Source organism: Ambystoma mexicanum, chromosome 6p (genome assembly GCF_040938575.1).
Source record: "Ambystoma mexicanum isolate Mex_15411 chromosome 6p, UKY_AmexF1_1, whole genome shotgun sequence".
NCBI classification, from domain to species: Eukaryota; Metazoa; Chordata; class Amphibia; order Caudata; family Ambystomatidae; genus Ambystoma; species Ambystoma mexicanum.
This window is the reverse complement of record NC_090935.1, coordinates 768178847-768203096: the sequence shown is the minus strand read 5'-3', so window position 1 is coordinate 768203096 and position 24250 is coordinate 768178847. Positions and strand designations below refer to the sequence as shown.

The 24250-nt window shown below is 45.6% G+C and overlaps 1 protein-coding gene across 1 annotated transcript in view; it reads right to left on the bottom strand.

The window, feature by feature from the left end:
• Positions 1–8143: 8143 nt before the first annotated feature.
• Positions 8144–24250, bottom strand: part of SLF1 (SMC5-SMC6 complex localization factor 1) — a 1342282-nt gene continuing 1326175 nt past the window's right edge. The window contains exon 18 of the mRNA XM_069627641.1: positions 8144–9651. Within this exon, the coding sequence (XP_069483742.1) occupies positions 9167–9651 (485 nt within the window). The 3' untranslated portion in view covers positions 8144–9166. The remainder of the gene's footprint in view (positions 9652–24250) is intronic.

The following is a 24250-nucleotide window of genomic DNA, read 5'->3' as shown; positions in this document are numbered from 1 at the left end:
GAACCTGGGTTATGGATCTGCTTCCAAGGGAGTTGGGAAAACCCTGACCTTTTGGAAGCAGAGATCATGACATTCCATCATTGCCTCCCTCAGCTCATACTCCCAGATCTTACTTGTCTACTCCTTTGGTCACCTCTAACCTCCTCTTCTCCATACACGTTGCCTCTCTTTAATCGTGCCAAAGTCACCCCTTCTCCAAATTCACACACCTCTATACTTTTGTGGCGCCTTATCTGTGCCTCTATCCCTGCCTCCTGGGCCGGGAGCTCTGAGGGTTTGCACAGTTGAGCAATTTACTTCACTGGTGCCAGATTTAAAATATATGTTTCAACACAGGGGTGTCTACATGAGGAACAAAGCATGTCTAGAAGTGATGCGGATTTCAGGTGTTAAAGTTCAGCATTGCTCCAGCATCAGCTTACCATGTAAGTGGCACTGCCGCTTACTGTAAACTACACCTTCCGAATATAGAACAAATAACATTTCCCAACCACAAGGCTTGAAATAAAGGGCCTGAATCGGGGACCCCTTCAACACAGATTATCATAAAACGCAAAGCCTTTCTTAAAGGGCCAGATATCTTGATATGGAAAATCTGATAACTTCTTGTCTTCTGTCCCATGTGTTGGGGGTTGACCAAGAGACCCCTGGCGACACTATCTCCGGTCCCTGCATCACTGTGGTTTATGTTCTTTAATGACTGGTTTCATGATCACTTACCATAAATAGTTTAATTGTGTAATGAATGTCAACCTTAAGTAATGCACACTTTGGACTTTGGTATATTCAGATATTCGGTTTGCAGGACTGGAAATAGTTTGTGATACCAGAGGTGGTGACAGGAATTGAGTTTGAGACAAAAAGAAGCAAGACTTATTTGCAAATATCGGAGCATAACAACTGAGTTAAACAATGAACATGAATTAAATGTCTTGCTGTGACCAGGCTTTTTTACGATAAATGATATTAATTTATAAGTGTCTTAACAACATGTTGCAATCTAAGTGACATTGTGGGCTTGTCACATAATGCTCAGTGCATTGGTGACCTCAGGCATGTAGGACCTATTTATCTCATGGCAGGGAATTCCTCCTTTATATGTTATACCTACCCATATAATTATGGTTTTGCCGCCTTCTGGTGTACTTGGGGACTCCATGAGGTCCAGCTCGGCTTAGCATCCTCGCCTTATCCTAACAGTTGGGCATTAGTAGTCACCTTGCAGTTACCAATGAACAGCTGGGCATCCCTAATCATTTTGCAGATACCGCTATACAGTATCATTCCACACATGGATAGGTTTTATTGTGAAATGTAGGCCATCCCTTTATCCTTCCCGCCTCAGTATACAGGTCACAATTTACTGAACATCATGATGCTCAATACACTTGTGGGATCACTCGACTCTTCCCACACTGACACAATGGTATTTAATCTTCACTCGACTACATGCGCTCCATACCATTTATCCCTCAGAAGCTCTTATGTGGCTAACACTATTGGAGTGTTTTTTAAAAATATATAGTTTATAAGCAAACTTGCCTGTGCCGTGTATTGATGTTATGTTTTCACATATTTAAAGTGCATCCAAAGTGGCAGATGTAGCTGTTATAACAGCACACACCCAAAGGCTTCCACTGACAGGTCTTGCGTAGCCTCTATCAGGTACGTTAAGTTCTTTTGTAATTTTATTCCCTAGCACGATTTGAGTTGGCCAGACTAGTATTTTATGGTTAAGTTGGACAATTCACGATAGTCACAATCCAATTGTCGGCCTCAATCATATTAGAAAGTCCTATTCATACAATTCCAATTCATCATCAGATCAACATAGTGCACATGACAGGAAAGCATGTGGGTCCTTCTCGCTTGATATAGGTAATCCGTAATTGAATTCACTGCATTGAATAACCCGACCGATCAATCTTGGTGATTTTTTAACCAAAAGACAGTTGTGAACACCTTGTTATGCCGCAATGTACTGCAGTATACTGAGGCCCTGCATCTTGTTCTTTTTACCCACAGATCAAGGGTCCCATATTCCATTAGTGGACAATATAAGTTTCAGGGGACAGCCTTCAGATACCAATGATTACTTGCCGAGATTGAAGGGATCAACAATGCAACTTGCATCTCACACCTAATCAGGACGTCTAATACTCTAAATAGTCTGTAGGTATTCTTAACGTTTTTGGTTAGGGATTCCTCTTCCCAATTTCACTAGTAATGTATTCCAATTATTTTCAATTAGTTAATCAACTAATTCTTCAAGATTGTATTCAGCTTCTCACAGCCGTAACTTAATTCTCATCGACCTATCAAATTTTGCAATATAAGATTGGTAAGCAAAGTCCTCCATGTCTTGATAGATCAATTTTTGGACTTTGCATTGGGCTCTGAAGGGCCATTTTCTCTGAGCAAATTAATTATTATCCGCCTTTTTCTTTTCCCTGCTTTTCTCCCTCATTCATGTACTATCATGATTCCAATGCTGCGTATATGAACCCTTGATTTACTTCTTTCTGACCCATTATGGTCTGATGACACTACCAATTTTTGATACATGTGTGATGTTCTCTTGTAAAATATGTATATTATGAAATATGCCATTCCATTGGCTTACTCACTTTTGGCAATTGGGTCTTTTTTTCGCTTGGGAGAGACATCTCGGGTGCCTCATTTTCACACATATTTTGAAAGTGTCATGCTTATCTCAGCCTTGATAAGCATCCAGGAGGGTCGAAACACGTGTCGGCTACAGAATAAATCTTGTTTGCATTGAAATATCAGAGTTGTTTTGTTGCTTAGAATCCAGACAACGAGGTCTTAACTATTAATTTACCCAGCGCTTGTGATGAGGGTTCTCGAATTGCTGACACTTTGGACTTTAACCTATGACTAAACATGGTTTTTGTCAAAGCAGTTTAACTGTAAGCCACTGTGCAATGTCTTGCAACTCACATAATGGACTTGTATTGAAACAGGGAGCATGTCAGCGAGGGGACAGTCCCTCTGCATCAAGGCTTCTCTGCTAGGAATACCTTCCGCTTTGACTTATTTGCACTTTCCACGACCTAGTGAAGGATCCAGACTGTAACATAAAATTTAGGTCAGCCATTAGCAGGCAGCATCTCCTCCGACTTTAACAATGCAGTAATGACAGATAATATAGAAGACCATATCACTGGACTAGATATGTACTTTTGTGATAAATGAACGCTTCACTTAAAGTATGGCCTCAGAGTGCTCTAAATATCATGAAAACATTATATCAACAAATGCACTGCAATGTAAATAATGCGTCCTTTTCTTTTTAAATGTTTTTAATGTATCAGAATTTGAATTCCTCTAGCTTTTAGCTTTATACAAAACAACCCATTACATTAAAACATTTTAAGGTATCAACAGCTTCCACATACACAACTGCACAAACACGCTCTCTGCTTTATCATTCCTTTCAATTCTAAATTAAGAGTAATGACCAGGAACTTTTAAAACAATAGAACTCTGTCCCATGTGAAATTAGAACTGGATCATATATTTGGCAATAGTGACTGAACCTGTGTGCACAAAAGAATATGTTTTTTGTTGCTATGTTGTCTTACCTGCCACCATTACCTCTTCTCCAGGTACTCTTATTTCTAGAGGGAATCATAGGGGACTGGACTCCCAATAGCGCACACAAGAAAGTTAGGAGAAAAAAGTGGCTGGCAAACTATGCTTCTGTAATTACATAGAAGCATAGCCATCACATATTACATCCATAAAGACACAACAAGTGAATACGGACAAATAGAGGGACAGCACAGTGCAAAGCACTTTGGACAGTGTTAGAAGCTTTCAGAGTCCATAGTTGCCAGAACAGTGCCAGAGAATGTGACTCCTAATGTTAGATCTGTTATGTTATGTTAAGGAGATTTATAAAGCGCTCGTTCACCCGAGGGCATCATGGCGCTACAAGCAAGGAGAGAGAGCCGCCTAACCTACAGACAGCTACTAAAACAGATACGTTTTCAAGGTCTTTCTAAAGCTAAGGTGGTTTTCCAAGTTTTTCATAAACAACCACCAATACGACCGCGACGAAACACAGGAACAACATGAAGGCCAGCTGTAACGGAATGCAAGGAACGTGCAGGAAGGTAGCAGGAGAACTTGTCACAAAGATATTCTGCACCTTGAATATGTAGAGCACGGTGGATCAGGCACAGAGCTTTAAAAACAATGCGCTGGGCAACCGGCAACCAGTGTAGCGAGCGTAACACAGGGGATATATGGGCACCATAGGGAGAGCCAGTGGCGACCCGAGCAGCCATGTTTTGTAATCGTTGAATCCGCTGAATAAGACCCTTATGTTGAGATAGATACATAGAGTTACAGTAGTCGAGCCGACTAAGCACAAGGACAGCCACTACTGGAGAATGAATATGAGGGGGTAGAAAAGGTAGAATGTTCCTCAAGATTCTAAGGTGAAATGCCCTGCTTTACACACAGCGGCAACTTGGGATTCCATAGAGAGGGTGGTTGAGATTATTACCCCCAGATTCCACACCTTGTCAGCCGGCACAGGAAGGGGACCCAGAGAAGAAGGCCAGAAAGAACACACCCATAGTGAAGGGTCAGCTGGCGAGCACACCACCAGCACCTCTATCTTATCCCTGTTTAACTTCAGCCAGTTGTGGTTCATACACTCCCCCACGGCGGCCAGGGACCCCCGCAGGTGCAACGAAATCTCAGTCTGATCTAGATCTAAGCGGATCAAGATCCGAGTGTTGTCGGCATACGAGTAGCACATGACACCGAAGGAGCGGATAAGGCACACAAGGGGTCAGATATTGAAGATAAATGGGGACAAAGCAGAGCCTTCGGAGACGCCACATAGAAGTGCAAAAATAGCAGAAATATCTGTCTGTAATGCTACTGTATGTGTTGGAGCAATGCTCTTCCTCCTCAAAGTAGAGAAGCTGATGTACTAGTCAATACACAAACTGTCTGGGAGGTCTCCAAAATTAGGCTTTCTTGAGGTTTTAGGTCAGGATTATGCATTAAAGTTCAGGTGGCCGAAGCATATAAAGCAGAAGTTGGAGTCAGTGTTATTCCAGTGACAGCGCCTCTAGGTGTCATTTGTAGGACTGTGGCTTTTGCTAAGGCACATGAATAATCATTATCCCCTAAACTCCTGCTCCAGGCTATGCGTTCTTTTGTTTAAAAGAACTCTCTTGCTAAATAGAGCAAAGTTCCTGCCATCCTCCTTAAAATTTGGCTTGCAATCTAGCTCAGTAGTCTGAGGCGAGCGGACAGGATATACCCGCAAGTACGCATTAGCCTCTGTAGTGACTTTTTTTTCTGGTAGTCCATGTCACCCCAATATAGATAATCCACGGGTATTCTTAATTCTCTCAGGTGTTAAAGCATCCTCAGAGAGCGGGACTAAGGTATCGACGTTGCTGCATGCCTAAGAGGGACAGGAACCTACCATTGTGCTGTCATTTTCTTATGCTTTTCAAAATATGCTTCATTTTCGATATCTTCAGTATGGATATCACAGAAGTCACATGAGTCTCTAGGACGGGAGACATGGACACCTTGTGATTAATCCTGCGGAGTCCTCACAAAGACCCTACCAGTTTCCACCAAGGTGGCCAGGGGAAGACAGCCGCTACCTGATACCCACCCTGGGGATGGTATTAGCCGGAAGGATCACTTGGGAGGAGAAGGTATTTGTCTTCCTTAGAGGAGGACGTATCAGTGATACCAGAATATGTAATGGCTTGCTGTCAGAGGCAGCTTTTCTTTCCCAAAGGTAATTATCCTGATGGTGGTGAAAACGGTCTTACGCAATCATGTATTGAGATTAAGACTCCCCCTTCCAAAGTCACTCACATTTATAGAAGTGAAAGTTCCTATGATCCACAGGGGAATGTTAAAGATAAATCTCTAAACACTAACATCCCAGATTCCAAAAAAAACCTAATTCCCCTGTAAAGCAAAACCACTGTATAAATCCTTATAATACTCCTTTAGAAAATGTAATTAAGGATAGAAATGTATTGGTTGAACATTGGGGACTTCAAGTCAGACAATGCCCAAAGTACTGGGACGAAGAAGAGGGATGCTAAGGCTTTGGACTACAAGTTGCAGGTTATTAGGGTTAATGACCCACACCTGTGGCAGACTAGGAGGCATACAAGTCCCCCACAGGTGCAGGCCATAGAGAGCAGTAGTGGGATGTGGAGTGATTGCAGTAACTCCCCATTGCAGTTGCAGCTGAAGAGGGCAGAGACGCCAGAACCACTGTAGTTTGCTGAACTGATGCTTATAGTATAGTACCATATATATGGTTCCGAGAGGGTCTCTCTACCTTCAGAGACTGTGAATGCAGAGGTTGCACAGCGGGAAGCGTGAAGTTGAGAAGCTTTTCCCATGGTGGGTCGGGCTCCGGTGGCAGATGAGCCCCGGAGAGCCTTTGGAGCGGTACTTTTCTGATTGGCACGGGTTGCGTAAAACCGAGAGAAGTAGTTTGCTGAGCCAAGTGGAGCAGAAGAAGCAGAAGACCCAGAGGCAGAAGAGCGAGCAGACGTGCACCCAATACCCAGTGAGTTGCCCTAGCATATTGTGACCCTAGAGCACTCTGTGATCATCCGCTGGTCAGGTCTGGGTACTGTGAAAACCAAACTGATGTAAGCAGAGTGAAGTGGAAGAACAATAAGTATTTTGAATACCGAACTGATGCAAAGCAGTATAATAATCATTGAGAATACCAAGCTGATACGAAGACGAGAAAGGGGCAGAATAAGAACTTGGCAAACAGGACAGAAAGGTGTCATTGTGTTTATGGGGGTCAGAATAATTACCAACAAGAGAGGGCAATATTAAGAAAAGCCAATATAAACAATTATTGTCAAAGCCAAAAGAGGGCAATTAAGAAGCAAGTTCTTTGTAGACCCTATTGCCAGAGGGAGAAAGAAGCAATATGGGGAACTGACCTGAACAAGCATTGCCTAAGCCAAAGAAGAGTAAACGTGAGAGAAAGCCATTATCAGTCTTTGGTTAATACAAGAGTAGGAAAACAAGAGTGGCAGGAAAGCTGCCCTTCTGACAGAAGGTATTCAGGAGGAGAGGAGCATAAGCTGCACTCCATGTGGCAATCACAAGTGTGGAACAAACAGCACCAAATTGTCTGCTGTTTTCCCAGAAGTAGTCAAAACTGATGTTGTGGGAAGTCAAGAGACTTTACAGGTTATCTGAAGCATATTGAACCACAGAAGTACTTGTAGTATTGTTAGTAGTTTCATTAGTCCCGGCAGGCGAGTACACCAGGGTAAGGTACCTTGTAGTGGTGTGGTTAAAAGTGTTGAAGAAGTGGAAAGACCACACAAATATATTGTGAACTATTGTGGAATCATCCTGACAAAGGCATTGTTGTTGATACTGATGAACTGTGGAAGTATCCTTGTTTTTTGAGGAGATGTTGTATTGAACTCTCTGCCACAAGTGGAGAGATAAAAGGCCTGTTGGATATTTTGAACTGTTGGTCAAGTCCAAGTGCGAGACTTACTGGAGAAAGAGGAACTATATTGGAACTTTGTTGCAGGATAGGATTAATTTATTCTTTTGAAATGTGTGAAATCCGGTTTGAATCTGTGCAAGGGGAACTCACCCAGGTTACAATGAGGAACAGTTACCAGGTTTTGAACATAACTTATTCCTATTGTATTTGAATTGGCATTTATCACCTTAGGGTTGTGGTATGTACAAGTGTGCGGGACAGAATGTTGGAGTGTTTCCTTTAGTTTATTCTGAAAGGCAGGGAAATCCTTGTTGGGGTAGGGATAGTGAGGCATTCATCAAACTTTCGAGTAAATAAAATGGCATCTTATGGAAAAAAATCTTCCAAAGCTGTCCGCCTTACATTTCTGGCACCCCACAAACCATTATAAGAGACACTAAATGTGTGTATGTTGTACTGTTTTACGAGACAATATCATTTTACCAAACAAAAACATTTAACAGCCTATATTGATGGGGCCTGACAGGGTAGGCCAAAACGCTTTCCACTGCTTGAATTGCTGTGAGTAACATAGCAGCATATTTTTAGTAAAGTTATTTCCACTCATGAGAGTAACATCACATATTACAGCCAAGGCAGAATGCAAAATATTTAATAAATGTTTATATTGTTATATAAAATAAAACTGAAATATATAATACAAGAGCCGATTATCACATTCCCCGGGTGCCGTCAAATACAAACATGGTGAAAAAACAGACGACTTACCATAGTGTTGATACAAAGAACTCGGAATAGCACCAACAGGCATAATCTTAAACATATAAAACATACTCCTTATTCTCACACTGAACACCTTAAAACCACAACTTGCTTGCTGCCATCTACTAATAGACAACAAGAACTAGTGTGCTTCTCTATTTAAATATAAAGGACCAGCCCATTTTAACACTGGAAAAACATATCTGTGCAGAGGTAGCGCAGGTTTAATTTGAAGTGCAAACGGCCTATAAGCAAACATTTTAAATATGATATTGCTCAGTTTTAGGGTTGGTTCCAACTGTTGATCATCCCACAATTTAGAAGGACCAACCTAAGCAACAGTGTATTTTTTTTTCTTTCTAGTGACCAATAACTATGCCACTATCTTAGAGAGTTTATCACTTGCATGCTGCTATACCCTGTTTGCCAGATACTGACAGACGTCCCTGCGCCCCAGCAATCAGCTCAGGTATATCCATCTACATAGAGAATAATGATGAATGCAAGTTACACTAGAACACTTTTCTATATGGCACTGAGACAGCAATAAGGAATGAATGCATGAAGTTTGGCACCTAAGAAATGAATGTAAGTTATGCCATGCAACAAAAACAGAAAGCTTGGCACGATATGGGCTCAAGCGTCATACTGATCATTGCAAGTAGTGCTTTGGGGGTTAGGGGAATGGTTAGGAACTGTCTTGATGAGTACAATTCCAATACCACAAAAGCGATCATTCTATTACAAAACAGTCTGCATTCTGAACAACAGTGGAAAAAAATCAGCCAGGTTCAAAGAACAAGTGAATAACTTTTCAAAACCCTTTGAAAGCGGACATCAGTTTTGTTAACACTGATCACCAAAAAGACTTCCACATGTCACACCCTGAAAAGATGGTCATGGTTCAGTAGCCGCTGCTGAATGGTTGATCATGGTTTTAAGGACTGCAAGCAATGTCCGTGTGTGGAAGCCATCACATTGTTGAAGGCTCTCTGGTACCCTAGTAAGTAACTCTGGCAAGTTGTTTAAAGTGTCTAGATCTTGAGCGTACTGCTGTACAAGCCAGTCCGTAAAGGGAGTCACTTTCTTCGTAGATGGGTCCAGGGTCACCGATTTAATTGTCATGGCATAGTGTGCATTCAATGATGCAATGTTTGAAGATAAGTCATAAACCGAGCAGAAATTTAGCAAAATCCTACAAAGCAGGAAGGAGCCAAATTCCTTTTGCCGGACAGAAAATGCTTTTTCCATTCTCATACTAAACTCCTCAATTGTCTCGGGAAGCTGGAGAATGCTGAAAATATCCTCTTTTAGCCGTGGAGATGTGATGTAATCCAGTGGCAGTTTTCCCTCAAAATCTCTCTGTTGCAGCAGCACTGGTCCTGCAGGGGAAATGCACAGCATTAATATTAACAGCATTCTGGTGTTAGCAGCTAAACAGATGTCTCTTTGTGAAGCACCTAAGGCTTCTTATATATCTTGTCAAAAAGTGATTAGGTACTGACCCTCTTTAAAAGTCAGGACGCACTTTTAGTGAGTTAACCTAATTAGGCTTCACAATAAGTGTAGAATCTTTTTTTTTTTAATGTTGTTGCTTCGCACAATAGGAGAAATTACTTACCGTAATTTTCTTTCTATGGATTCTTCTCCAGCAGATTTCTCATCTGATAGATATCCTCATCTAGCTCTGCTGCTTTGGAAAAACATTGACAGGGGGCGTAGTGGACCTCGACTCGGCCGTCGATCGTCGACTCAAGTTTATAGCACGTTACGCCCTACACCTCAGGTTACCCCTTCTTTTCCTGAGTTCAACCGCTGCATAGAAAAACCGAGCGAGAAAGCGGGCTAACTAGCCCAGAAGATGTTAACACAACAATAACTTCCCAAGGGAAGAAAAAACGTTGCGAAAGACACCACAATCTGTAGCGTCAGCAAAAGATTAATCTTTTGTTTTGATTTTGGACAGAAAAAACATGCGGCATGAAAGACAGAAAACGGTCATCCCAGGACCATCACCAGGTGTCAACCACTAAAGAAGAGATGCGCAACAACCGCCAAACTTTCTGAGCGGGGATGGATGGGCGGGGAGATGAGGAATCTGCTGAAGCAGAAACTATAGAAAGAACATTCCAGTAACTAATTTCTCCTTCTATGGATTGCCTTTCTTCAGCAGATTCCTCATCTGATAGACTCCCAAAGCAGTGAGGCAAAGGAGGCGGGCAGAAAGTTATACTAACAGATTTTGCAGCACTGCCCTGCCAAAATAAGCATCAGCCCCACGAGCAACATCTAGACTGTAGTGTCTAGTGAAAGTGTGAAGTGAGGACCATGTTGCCACACAACAAGTATCCCTAACCAGGGCCCTTTTGGGATCCAGTCGATGAAAACGCTCCTCTTCCTTAGAATGGCGCAGAGGTGGGTAGAAGACCAGCAAGTCTATGGCCTGCGACAAATGAAACTCGGATGCCACCTTTGGTAGAAATCCCAGCCTTACTTTAAGGGAGACTTTCTCCCGAAAGAACCGCAAAAAGGGTGGTTTGCAGCAAAGGGCCTGCAGCTCACTAACCCACCTAGCGCATGTTATTGCAACTAAGAAAGCTGTCTTCAAAGAGAAGGGAGCCACCATCAAAAAAGGTAGAACCAAATTAAGATCCCAATCTGGGACAACAAAGGGAGTTGGTGGAAACTTACTTAGAAGGCCCTTGAGGAAGTGAGACGTCACTGGGATCGTAAAATGTGACTGTGGTGACCTGAAGGTCTGCTGAGGCCAGTGACAGATGGAACTCGTCATACCTCATCCTCTCAAGATCCATGCATGTAGGTAGGTTGAGGGACTTCGAGTTCGGGTGAAGACATAGTGGAGAGGGAAGGTCCAATACACCGGAAACGTGGCCCCTAGCACGCCGTTTGCTGGGAATTCACTCGAGAAAAACTGTCTGCACTTCATGTTGGACTCGGTGGCAAACAGGTCTTCTGATGGTGTACTCCAGCGAGAGAAGACCTCCTGAAGGACTTCCTGGCACACTTAACACTCGAGCCAGAACCGGATCTGCATCCCCTCTCTGCATAGGGGGAATGGGACGGGGGTGGGGTAGGAAGCGCATGCCACCTTGCATGTTCAGGTAGTGAGTGGCCACCGTATTGTCCGTCAGAATCGAGACAGGAGTAAACGCTCTCAGGGCTAACCTGATGGCTCGCAACTCCAGCCCACCAACCAAGGTCGTCGACCACTGCCCTGGATACCTTGTGGGAGTCTGAGAGGGCTCTGAGGTACTGGGACCACTGGCCTTGTAGGAGCCATTGAAGAGATCTCATACGCAGCCTGGCCTCTGGCACTAGAAAGATACAGGAGGCCTAAAAGGCGGAGGAAGGAAGCTTCTGGTAAAGCGGCATGGTTCGGGAACTGGTTTACAATCTGTGCAATGCTGTTGGCTCTCTCCTTGCGGGGGATGCGTGGGGGGGAGGCAGGAGGTCTTCCCCACCCAAGTGTCTTGGACTGCTCCGATGAACTGGAGCCTCTGGACTGGCATCACATGGGACTCCAAGTTCAGGGCAAAGCCCAGCCCAGCCTGTGGAGTAGTGAGCAGGTGTCCTCTAGATGGGACAAAACCTGCTCCGGCGACTTCCCCCGGATCAGCCAGTCGTCCAGGTAAGGGAATATGAGGACTTTGGATCTCCTGAGGTAAGCAGTGTCTACTGCCATGAGCTTGGTGAAGACCCTTGGAGTGAAAGTCAACCCAAAGGGAACCTCCTGTTGTGCTTTCGATGCATCGGCACATGGAAAGTCAGCGCCCTGCAGATCAATAGACACCAGCCAGGCCTGCAATTCGAGAGCTTCCAAAATTTCTCTGACCGCCACCATCTTGAACTGGTCTCTCCTCAGGAACTTGTTCAAGGCCCTGAGGTCCAAAATGGGATGAAGACCTCCTCTCTTCTTGGGGAATAGGAAATACCGGGAATACCAGCCCAAGCCTCTCTTCTCGGTGGTACCTATTCCATGGCACCCTTCAACAACAGGGCTCTCAGTTCTTCCTGAAGCTCCTGTCCCGGTTGGTTTGAAGGTGGTGGGGGTCTATTTGGAAGTTTCCTTAAGAAGGGCAGGCAATAGCCACACCGCACAATCTCCAGGGCCCAGACATTGGAGGTAATCCTCTGCCATTGGGGCCAGTGCTCAGACAGCTGTCCACTAACCGGCAAGCTGTGGGAGGGGAAATCAAAGCGGCTTAGAAGGCAGAGCCGCCCCCACCCCTGCTTGTTGGCTTCTGGAAGACCCATGCCGCCTCCGGGGCATGAGAAATGCTTCTGCCCTTGCCTGGCCTGCAGGAGCTACGCCTTACTGCTGTAAGGCACATAATGCCTAAAGCATCTGCCCCTGGAAGCGAAGCTGAAGGCAGGTTTGGCGACAGCGCAGCTAGACCCAGTGACTTTGCAGCAATCTTTGACTCCTTAAATTTCTCTAAGGAGTCATCAACCTTCTGGCTGAAAAGAAATGCTCCCTCAAAGAGCATGTCCAGCAGTTTGTTTTGGACATTAGGTGAAAAGCCTAAAGACCTCAAATAGGCCTGCCTCCTCAATGCAATCGCCGATGTCATTGAACGGCCCATGCAGTCGGCCATGTCCAGGCCCGATTGCAGCAGCTGCCTGGCCACCTATTTCCCATGTTCCACTAGCTGTACAAAGCTGTTTCACATTTCCCCCTCAGAGATATACTGTTTAGCATTTTCCACTGCCTTCCAGAGGCCAAAAGAGAACTTTTCAAAACCACTGTCCACGTTTGTGGCTTTCACAGCCATGCTGCCTGATTTAAAAAAGTTCTGGCCCATGGTGTCAATTCTTTTGCCTTCTCTGTCAGGTGGCAGATTTGAGGTTGAAGATGCTTATCTGGAGAAGACTGTGGCAGCTTGCATGATGAGACCTTCCGGCGAAGGGTGAGAAGACAGAAATGATGGGTCTCCTTTTGCCAGCCTATACTTTCCGGTCATGGTGGAGCTGATCAGGCAGACGGAACAGGGATGCTGCAACATACAGACTACCCAATTGGCAATCGCCAGATTCAGAGGCATGTTCCGTTCTGTAACTGGACCCTTGTCCAGTATGTCTGTTAGCTTGTAGCCTTGAACTGGTGCTGCCAAAGCCTGCAGTCCCAAGGTGTCAACCACCCTATCCAGCAGTGCCCTGAACTTGGCATGCGTGTGGGTATAGGGTTGGCTGTGCTGGTATTCCAGGTCAGGTAACGTGTCCAGCCCGCTAGCATCGTGAAGCCCCTGTGCCAGCTCTAAAAGCTGAGCTTGGTCGTCGAAGTAGTCAACGGCTCCTGTTCCCATGAATATGGGTTTGACGCCTCCCTGGTCATCTGCGCCATCGACACCGACAATGGATGACAAATCGGTCTGGGGGAGCGGGGTAAAGGATTTCTCGGTGAGCGTCGGCTTAGGGCTTGTCCTTCGGCACCGATAGGTTAACTGTCGGTGCAGACCGAGGCTGTGGCAGCGGAACGGCGTTGGGGACGCTCCAACCTTAATTTGCGCAGGAAGGCCCCAGCATCAAAGGTTTCGGTGCCTTCTTCGGCATCGAGCCTGAAGGCTTCACTGACGCTGATGGCATTGACACTGATGCTTGCAAGGCGTTGGGTGTAGCAAGTGCCGCTGCTGCCTCCAAGGCTTGCTGCTTGGGGGGCGGTGGGGAGGCACCGTGCTTGTAGCAGCAGGTTTTTGAAACATTTCAAGCATCTGGACCCTGAAATCCTACCACTCTTTATGCTTGGATGGTCCAGCCGAAGGCTTACCTCCTTCAGTTCAAGTATCAGAGTCTCGATGGTGGCAGCACTTTATCTTGTGCAATGACGAAGAGTGGCTCCTACAATGGGACCGCTTCTTCTTCTGCTGTTGTTTCTCATCTTTTTCAGGGGTTGGCCCCTCAGTCTCGGTCTCCGAGGACCGAAGGGTCGACCGCGTGAGATTTTTAAGGCAGTCGGCCTAAAGCGAGTTTAACAGCCTGCTCATGCACCATTTTCGGGTGCATTTTAGTGCATGATGCACACCCCTCCATGTCGTGACCTGTTCCGAGGCACCAGAGGCATACCGCATGCAGGTCGGTAACTGAAATTTTGAAGTAGCAGTCGGAACACTGCTTGAAACCTGAAACCCTGGTGACAGACATCTTGCGGTCAAGGAAAAAATCGAATTCTGACGATAATACTTCAAGTAGAGTCGAAGACTTGATCATCGTGTTCCTAAAGCAGCGTGTCAAGCGCATGGAAAAAAGGAAGATGTGGGCCATAGTGACGTGGTATGTATACCACATCTGACGTCATGTCTGGAGCCCACGATCAAGCAAGACGGACCGACGGCTGAGTCGAGGTCCACTACGCCCCCTGCCGAACGTTTTCTGAAGCAGCAGAGCTGGATGAGGATATCTATCAGATAAGGAATCTGTGGGGGAAAGGCAATCTGTCGAAACAATCATTTGGGTACAGACTGGTACATGAGTACACGTTGTTTCTGACTGTTAACGATGCGCAAGAGCAAGGCAATTTCTTAAAAAGGTACAAGCTGGAGGTTTGGTTTAGAATAGAACCAATAAGGCCTTCTCAATTCCAATGTCCTATGCTGAGTAGAATAGGCATGTCTAGCATTTCTCAACTTTGGTATTGTGACAAAGTCGCCAGCTTTATTATTGGGACAGCTAGTGGGGCAACCAAGAAGGCCTTTTTTTACTGCTCTACTGCACTCTTTGGTCTCCATTCATCTCAAGTTGTTCCTTTAAAATCAGTCTTCAATGCTGCTATTTGGGCACTCTTTCGTCTGACTTCACATGAATCAATTTCATCTACTATCCATACCCTAGGCTGGCTTCCTTTTCACGCACAGCTCAAATTTAATTTTCTTTGTTTGATATTCAAATCTCTCTATGGTCTTACTCCCGACTATCTTTCTTCACTGGTCTCATTCTATACTCCTTCTCGCTCTCTTCGGTCTAATACTCAGTTTAGACTGGCAGTTCCAGCTCCACCCTGTGCACAATCACGTTTTCTTACACTTGCGCACCTTGCTCCCTTGCGATGCAATCTCCTTCCTCTTTCTATATGTTCTATCGCTTCTTACTCTTTATTCCGCAAAGCTCTGAAATTACATCTAACCTCTCAAGGCTGATTCCGTACACCTATTGTCAATTTCATTTGCTTTATTTTGGACTGTTTTCATAAACTTGCTATGTAAAGCGCCTTGGATTAAGGCACTATATAAATAACAAATAAATACAAATACAAGGCCGGTTGACACCCCAAGCGAGTTGAAGATGGACTTGTGGCAGCATGGGGGGGATCCCCTGCTCATTCTTACTTAATCCTCTCCACAGGGTGGAGACAGTCACAGGGACAATAGCAGCATCACTGGCCCTCTGACAGCAAAGAGGCATGCCCACCCAATTCCAACAGGTGAGGTAGTACAGTGCCAAAGCGTTCCACCCCTTTCTATCATTACCATCATCCTAGTTTATATCAGGCCCAAGACCCAAAACACCAGTACATTCACCTACAGATTATGATTTCAGATAATTAAAACCTGTACACAAGAGCAGACAACTCGACCAACTATAGAGCCATATTCAACAATCCCTCTCTAGCCAAAAACCTGGAAAGCTACATACACAAAGATATGCTAGAACACATAGAATCAAATGGAGTAATGGACCAATCGCAAGTGAGATTTAGACCAACGAAAGGAAACTAATCAGCTCTTCTCTCCATCTGGGATGACTTAAAAAAGAAAGTGACACCATCATATATTCAGCCCTACTTTTAGAGGACATATCTGCACATTTCATTAAACCTTAATCTCAAGACTTTAAGAATTCGACATTTGCAGCACTGCACTTCATTCGATAAAATCCTTCCACACAAACAACCTTTCTATCGCCATTCACCTCAATCACTCACACCATCAAATTTGGCATCCCACAATGATCAAGTCTTTAATTAACCTGAAATTAAACCCAAACAGAACAGAAATCACATTCGTCTCCTCAAAACCCAAAAATGGACTGCACGCAAAATGTATCTGTCCTACAGAAATGGGACTGATACTAGCAAACTTGAGAGTAAAAAAAAAATACAGAAATGTTGGAATTCTCATGGACATTGGGGGTTACACTTGAACCATTAATAAATAGCATAGGAAGAAAACTCTTCTATCACATACGTTCAACAAGCCATTATCTTCCCGATACTCTCAAGAATCGACCTGGCACACAGACTATAAGTAGGCATGCCCAACTGCCTTGCCAAGAAATTACACAACATCCAAAACACAGCTGAAAGACTGCTACTAAGACTACACAAGAGGGAACATCAATCCAGCCCTAAGAAGCATTGTGTCATCACCAGTAAAGAAAATGATCTATTTCAAAGCACTTTGCATCGCAGACAGAACATAGCATGGCCAAGGAGCAGAATTTCTTCAATCCAAAATAACGTAACCAACCAAGAAGCACCCCAAAATCGAGCAACATGCTAATCGAAATCAATCCCTACCAGAAGAACAAATACGGAGTGCAGTGTTTTTTTCCACCCTCATAGCAAAATATAGGTAACAGTAAACCACCAAACGTTCAGAAAATGCTAAAGACCTGTCTCTTTAACACTCCAGGTTAGAAGCCTAGCAACACATACAACAGCGTGGCCAAACAGGCAAGGTTCCAAGCATAAAGTACATAAGGAACGAGCGAACAACAAGACACAAGTGTGCCAGAAAGCCCAAATGTCATTAATATCAAAACATTCTTAGCTAGCATGCCACACAGGTGCAGCCATCAAACCCACAACCAGAATAAAGGTAATGAACCCTCATCCAACAATCCTTCGCCTGATGCTAAGGTAAATACCAAAGTGTCAAAACAAAAACAAAAATTGCAAGTGTCAGAATAAAACAGAATCACTAACAACCCCCTGCTGTACTATCATCACTCACCACATGCTCAACTACCACACACAAAACAAAATGCTAAACAAAATCCTCTGCCCAAACAATCACAACTCTACATCTCTCAAATGAACTTGCAAATCTCAACAACCGGAAAAAGATTCCAGACAACTCAGACACTAAATGTCTCCCATCTGGAAACAAAGCCCCTCTGGTTGATACTACGCACCTAGAAAACATACCCACACAGACAACAGTTGCTCCAGGTCCTACATGCACCAACAGTTAAGGACAACTTCCTTTTCACTCCCGCTCCTCTCAACTAATTTGCACCCATTTGTTCCATTCAGATCCACATCAGCACTGGGAGACTGTTAGGACTGATTTTCTATACTCTGGCCTTGTGGACAAATGTATAGAAGGCCAATCTATATTGTGACAGGGACAACTCTGGGAGCTGTAGCCAATCCAGTTCAAGGTAGCAGTGATGAGAGGTCTAGGCTAAGTCTCAAGAGGTGGTGAGCTTGTAAAGGGTCCACTATGAGTGCACACAATGGGAATCACAAATTACACTTAGTATGTATAAAAATACAGTTATTTATTTATGGCCAAACAACACTATGATAAATCACTACTAACAGGTAGAAGTATCACACATCACTAATAATAGATTAAGTATATACAGTCACTAAGGTTGGGCATAATACAAATCAAACCCCTGTAATGAAAGTACAGATTAGTTTATGCACCACAGGTCCACAGAGAAGTAACCCTAACTTCAAAAGTCCTTCCCTAAGTGGTCTTGAGGTTCTATGCCTAAAAGGACAGGAAATGTTCCGACACAGTTTGTGATGCTGGGAAAAATGAAGGTAGGGTCTCTGGGGTTCAGTGAACAGTTCCAAGGGTTAGAGGAAAGTTTATTCTAATAGAAACGTCCCCAACTTTCGGAAGGGTTGCGCAAGCAAGCAATGGCAAAGTATAGCAAACGTTTTTATAAAAGTTAGGAAAACTTTTAAAGGGAGTTTAGGGGCAGGTAAGAACCATTGTAACTCACCCCCCGTACTCCGATTCTTGGCAGGACTTGGCAGGTCGATGCAAAGTCAGAGGTTGCTTTTCCTGCCGTCAGTCTCAGTCCTTGATTCGCAGGTTCGAGCAGATCTTCGGTCAGTGTCTTTCACTGGATGAAGAACGCAGAAAAACACGATGCAGGACGCCGCTCAGGGCTGGACTCAACTCAGGTAAGCAGTGTCGAATGGTAGTCACTGCAGCACAATGACGCAAAGGGACTCACTTGTCGCCGTTAGACTTTTCCTCCTATCTCAGGTCCCCTTGATGCTAGGACTCAGAAATTCAGCTGATGTAAGTCTTGTAGGACAAGCTGAGGATTCCCCAGGTCCCAAGCCTCAACACAGAATGGTGACATCAGCAACCCAAACTCAAAGCTGGCCCGCCACAGGATGGTCCTGGGACAATTCCAACAGCTCTTCTTCGCAGGATACCGAGCAGATGTCAGGAATGGATGTTCCCTCCACTCCAAGGGTGAAGGGATCCTCCTCTTATCCTAAAAGCTAGGTAAGAGCCGAAACTCCCACTAGCCAATAGCAGCACTAGCCCCACACACACCACAGCAGTGGTCCAATCAGGACCACTGATGCATAACACTCAGACACACTGAAACCACTTTGTGGATTGGGACCAGAGAATCCCAGCCTGCATCCTGCCAGCAAACACACACAGCCCTCCAGTAGCCCGCCAAAAGCCTCTGCTTTCCAGGGCACTGGAAGTCCATATAAGGATTTCCCTGGCCTCACAGGCCAGGAAGAAGGCTAAAAGACAAGATGGCCAGAGGACAAGCGGAAAACCATGTGGTGCAGCCATGTTTGGACACTAGCCACAGTTAGTAGCCAAATGCGGTAAGGTTAAAACGAAAAGCACCAACAAATGGTAAAAGGTTACTGCTGCCACCAGCTTATCCATTGAGCACACCTAGACTAACCAAAAATCATTTGAGTGTTAGTCTAGGGCAAAAACAAATGTGTACTGCATTGTAAGATGCCTTGTACAATGATAAAAGTTACCAAAAGTGACAAGTTACTAAAAGTAGTAACCAAGTAACTAGACTAAGAGAAGCCATGTTTCCCAGTACTGAAAGCCTGAAGGACATGTCCGTTTCCCCATAACACATGAGCAAAATACAGTGTAGTGAAATTAAGGCTTCACTGCACTGTAAAAAGTACAGGTCAGGATCAAAAACAAAAGCAAAAAGTTTGGGGGCCCATACAAATGGAAGGAAAGGTGCAGGAAAGAGAAATCTTTCCCACCAGAGACCATGCAAAGGCACTGGTGCACAGTATTACTAGCAATAACATAACAGAGTAAGAGCCAAAGGGTAGGTTAAGTAGGCCCCTTTTATGAGACACCACACAGGAGATGCTCTCTTTCAGAGTTCGTGACCCAGAGCAGTCTCAGAGGCACACAGCACAAAGAGCAAGTACCTGCCAGACCCACTCCGATGTCAGGGTCCCTCCAGAAATCTATGTGCCATCTTGCTCGCAAACCCACGCGGGCTTCAGGGGAACTGAAACGTCCCACGGATAATGAGATTACGTAAAACCGCAAACCGCATCAGCAACTACTTTGGGAGCAAAACAGGAAATGTAAAATCACTAACTCTGCTTATTATGAATTTGAGTACCAGCCTAAAAAACAGCATATTGCAGATCAAAAGGCCCACTGTAAACCACAGCAAAAACAAACAAGAAATCTGTAATGAAGTCCCCTGGCTGACCTTGCTGGTGGAGGCGACAAGGGGGGGTCCTGCGCTGCCATGTGCAATGTGATTCCATGTAAGGACTTTTTCAACATCACTTGACCAAGGACTAAGCCCATTGGATGCACAGAAAGCAACTCACAGTACTGTGCAAATGTTAAAAGATACCAGCCCATACGCCGACTACACACACCCTGTATGGTTCATGGTTCTCTGCTGCTCTCGAGCTAGGTCAGCGCGTTAAACAATAAAATAAAACGCTACTCTGGGAATGGTATGCAGAGGATCCCCTAGCTACACTCATCATGCCATGCAAAGAGGCAGAGCCTCATCACAGTCATAGATTCTCTTGGCCCTCTAGGTAAATCGAAGTGCAGTGATCCCACTGAGCCAATCGTCTCTACATGCTTGAATCCCCTAGCATGGTTACAGAAACCCTACGTAAAAGCACAGGGAGGGTAGAAGAAGTGGGGCCTAATAAGGATCTAGAAGGTAAGAAATGAAGCAGTCATCTCCCAAGGACTACGTACTACATACTGATTCACCTAAATCAGGGTAGTCTAAGAGTCGCACATGAGAGCAGGGCCATGGTCTAGCAGGCACAGAGAAAGGACCACCCAGGGAGAGGGACACACTAATCCAAAGTCCCAGAGCAGGGCTGTAATCCATCACAAGGCCCATCCGCCAATCCTTATACAATCAAGATCGGGATGAGGAGAGAGTAAGTAATTTGAATATGGCAGATAGCCGTTTTTGAAGATGCAGTCCAGAAGATCCTAGACACCCACGAAGGTCCTGAGAACTACAAATTCCAAGTTCCCCACACTTAGCTTGCACAGCTGTGTCCCCTTTACACCACAGAGCGAATGGAAGGTTGACCCAAAGCCCTATAAAATGCAGGGCCTGTTCCAGAAGGCTGGTGGAGTGAAGACGACAATTTCACACAGTGCTGGCTGGAGAGGTGAACAGAAGGAGCTAGGAAAGAAGACTGAAGGTGGAGAATCAATAAACTAAGCCGGCTGAGAAAAGGAAAACCCAGCGGGCTAATCAGAAAAAGACCTGCAAGGGTGTATGGAGAGTGGCCCATATAGCTGGGAGAAGAAAGACCCAGAGGGCTCGAAGAAGAAAGACCCAGAGGTTTGGAAGCAGGGCAGTGTCCAGAGGTGTAAAAACGATGGGAAAGATACAGGAATACAGAACCCCGACTGATATGCATGACGTGCTCAAAGGGGTGAAGAAGGAGGGAAGGAGTGTAGATGGCTGATGCTAAATGTAACTGATGAGCAGTGCAGAGGAAAAGAAAGGGACATGGAGCAAAGAGATAAGGACTTGATGGAAGAGTTTTTTTAAAAAGTGGAGGAGTGGCAAACAGTGGGAATTAGAAGGAAACCGCGATAGAAAGAAGTGGATACGTGTTTTACCATTAAGGAAGTGACAGAGGAAGAGATCAAAGGAGTTGAAGAGGCAACGTAGAGGCACATAAAGAACTAGGGGCAGGTGATAAAGAAGTGTGGAGAAGGAGCAGAGTATTGTTAAGGAGGAAGTGTTTTAGGACTACACAGAATTCCCACAGACTCCTGAGGCTTGACAGCCCCAAAGAGGTATTCCAACCTACTTCCTGACAGGCAACTTGGTCCCTGGATACCAGCAGAGCTCATCTAAAACTGTTTTTCTTGCCATACAGGGGATGCTGTAGTCTCCAGTGTTGCATGGACAGGTTTACATTCAGACCAACCTACTTTAGCATACTGCTGCCTCTGCAGAAATACATTGTAGCTGTTACTTAGCATCATTTGCTATGTTATAAACATTCATACATAAACACATCTTCCCGCCATTCTCTCAACACTTCACTCAACATAATTATATTTGATCTGGTCCAATAATTTCGACAAAAAAACCCTGTTTTCCCATAGTACTCTGTATGTCGTGCTGAATCTTTTTTAGTCTCCATTGGCTTGTGATGGACAGGGACAGCTGCTCAGCCACTGTGTGCTCTCCCAGCCTGCCTGTAGTCTATTTTTAGCACAGGCTGAATTCACCATATGCTTTGAGCAAATCTAACTACAATTTAACAGTTTTACAAAAATATCCATCTAAATAGCTATTATATTTCAATTCTAACTATCTTTATTTAGTGACCCTCCTACCTCCTGGACTCTTGTAGTGCTTAGAAAACAGTTAACAGAAGTCTTACCTAATTCTAAAGCGCTTAGGAAGTTTGAGAATAAAGAAGGAACAAGTTACTTACCTGTAACTGTTGTTCTCCAGCATGGGTCTGGCATGGATTCACATGCTCACGAATATAAGAATACATAGCAGTGCACACATGCACAACCACGGGAGGTGGCAAAAGGCTCAACATTAAGCATTACATAAACTCAACATTAAGCAATTCTTACCTCTCCACCAGGCCCACCTTCAGGCGAACAGGTTGCACAGCACTGCTTGGCCGACTCTGGACTCCTCCCTGGAATCCCAGTCGACGCAGTAGAATCTTGTGAAGGTGTGCGTCGACCTCCACGTAGCATCCATGCAGATGTCCAGCAGGGGCACACCAGACAAGAACGCCGTAGTAGCAGCAATCGCTCTGGTCGAATGGGCTCTCGGACGGCAGGGCAACGATTTTGGTTTGCCAACCGGTGACAATGCATGATGCAGCCGGAGAGCCATCTGGAAATGGAAGCCTTCGAGACAGCCTTCCCCTGGTTCACAGGTCCAAAGTTCACAAACATCTGTGATGTCTTCCGAAAACTCTTCGTTCGGTCCACGTAGAACTTAAGCGTTTAGCTACATCCAGCGAGTGCAAAGTCCTCTCGGCCAGCGACGAAAACTGGTAACACCAAGGGCTCGTTAAGATGGAAGTCCGACGGCACCTTGGGCATGAAGGAGGGGTGCGTCCTCAGCACCACCCTCGTATCATGAAAAGACAAGTATGGGGGTTTGCAGGATAAGGCCTGAATCTCTCCCACGCATCGTGCCGAGGTGATGGCCACCAGGAATGCTGTCTTCCACGAGAGGAACTTCAAAGGAGCCGAATGCAAAGGCTCGAATGGCGGCCCCATGAGCCTGGTCAGCACCACGTTGAGCTCCCACGCCGGGGCTGTAGCCTTCACCGGCGGGAACGATCGGAACAGTCCTTTCATAAATTCCTTCACCAGCCGATGAGACCACAAGGACGGCCGTCCTGTAGTTCTGGTGTATCGGGAGATCGCTGCCAGATGTATCTTGATGGAGGCGTGAGCTAGTCCAGCCTTGGCCAGCGACAGTAGGTATGGTAGCACTTGAGGTTCCGTAATCCGTAGAGGGTTGATCTTCTGTGCACGGCACCAGACAGAGAAACTCTTCCACTTATGTCTGTAGCACTTAAGAGTTGAGGACGCCCTGGCCTTTGCAAGAACCTCTCTGTAGTCAGCCGGGATATCGTACCCTCCAAATTCTAGTGCTGCAGGAGCCAGGCCTGCAAGTACAGCGACTCCGGGTCGTGATGAAGGATGGCGCCTCCTTCTCTGGAAAGAAGATCTGCGCCCGTCGGCAGCTTGACCGGTGGGGACGCTGACAAGTCCAGAAGGTCCGGGAACCAGATCTGCCTCGGCCACGCCAGTGCGACGAGGATCATCTTGCACCGGGACCTCTTGAGTTGGTTGATGAGTCGGAACGGCAACGGAGGGAATGCATACAGGAACAGGCCGTCCCAGGGGAACGAGAAGGCATCGCCCATGCTCCTCGGCTGGGGAAACCTGCTGGCAAACCTCTGGCATTTGGGGTTTGTCGCCGTCGCAAACAGGTCGATCTGGGGTTTGCCCCATCGCTGAAAGAGTCGATCCACTTGATCCTGGCTTAGTTCCCACTCGTGGCACGAGCGCTGATCTCTGCTGAGTGAGTCAGCAATGGTGTTTTTTTATCCCTGCCAGATGAAACAGCACCAGAAACATCCCCTGGGCAACGGCCCAATGCCACAGATCCTGGGCTTCCTTAGATAGGGCAGGGGATCTGGTTCTGCCCTGCATTCCGAATGTTACAATATTGTTGGGGTTGTTGTCGGTGAAGATCCTCACTACCTTGCCCTTGAGGGACGAGAGAAAGGACCTGAGGGCCCAGAACACTGCACGGAGCTCCAGGATGTTGATGTGGAGCGGTTTCTCCTCCGGGAGCCAGAGGTCTCTCGCGTGAAGCTCTCCGGTGTGCGCTCCCCACCCCTCCAGGGAAGCAACCGTCGGCACAGTTACCTGGTGGGCCGGGGTCTGAAAGTCTGTCCCTGCGGCCAGATGAGCGTGAGTGCCCCACCACCGG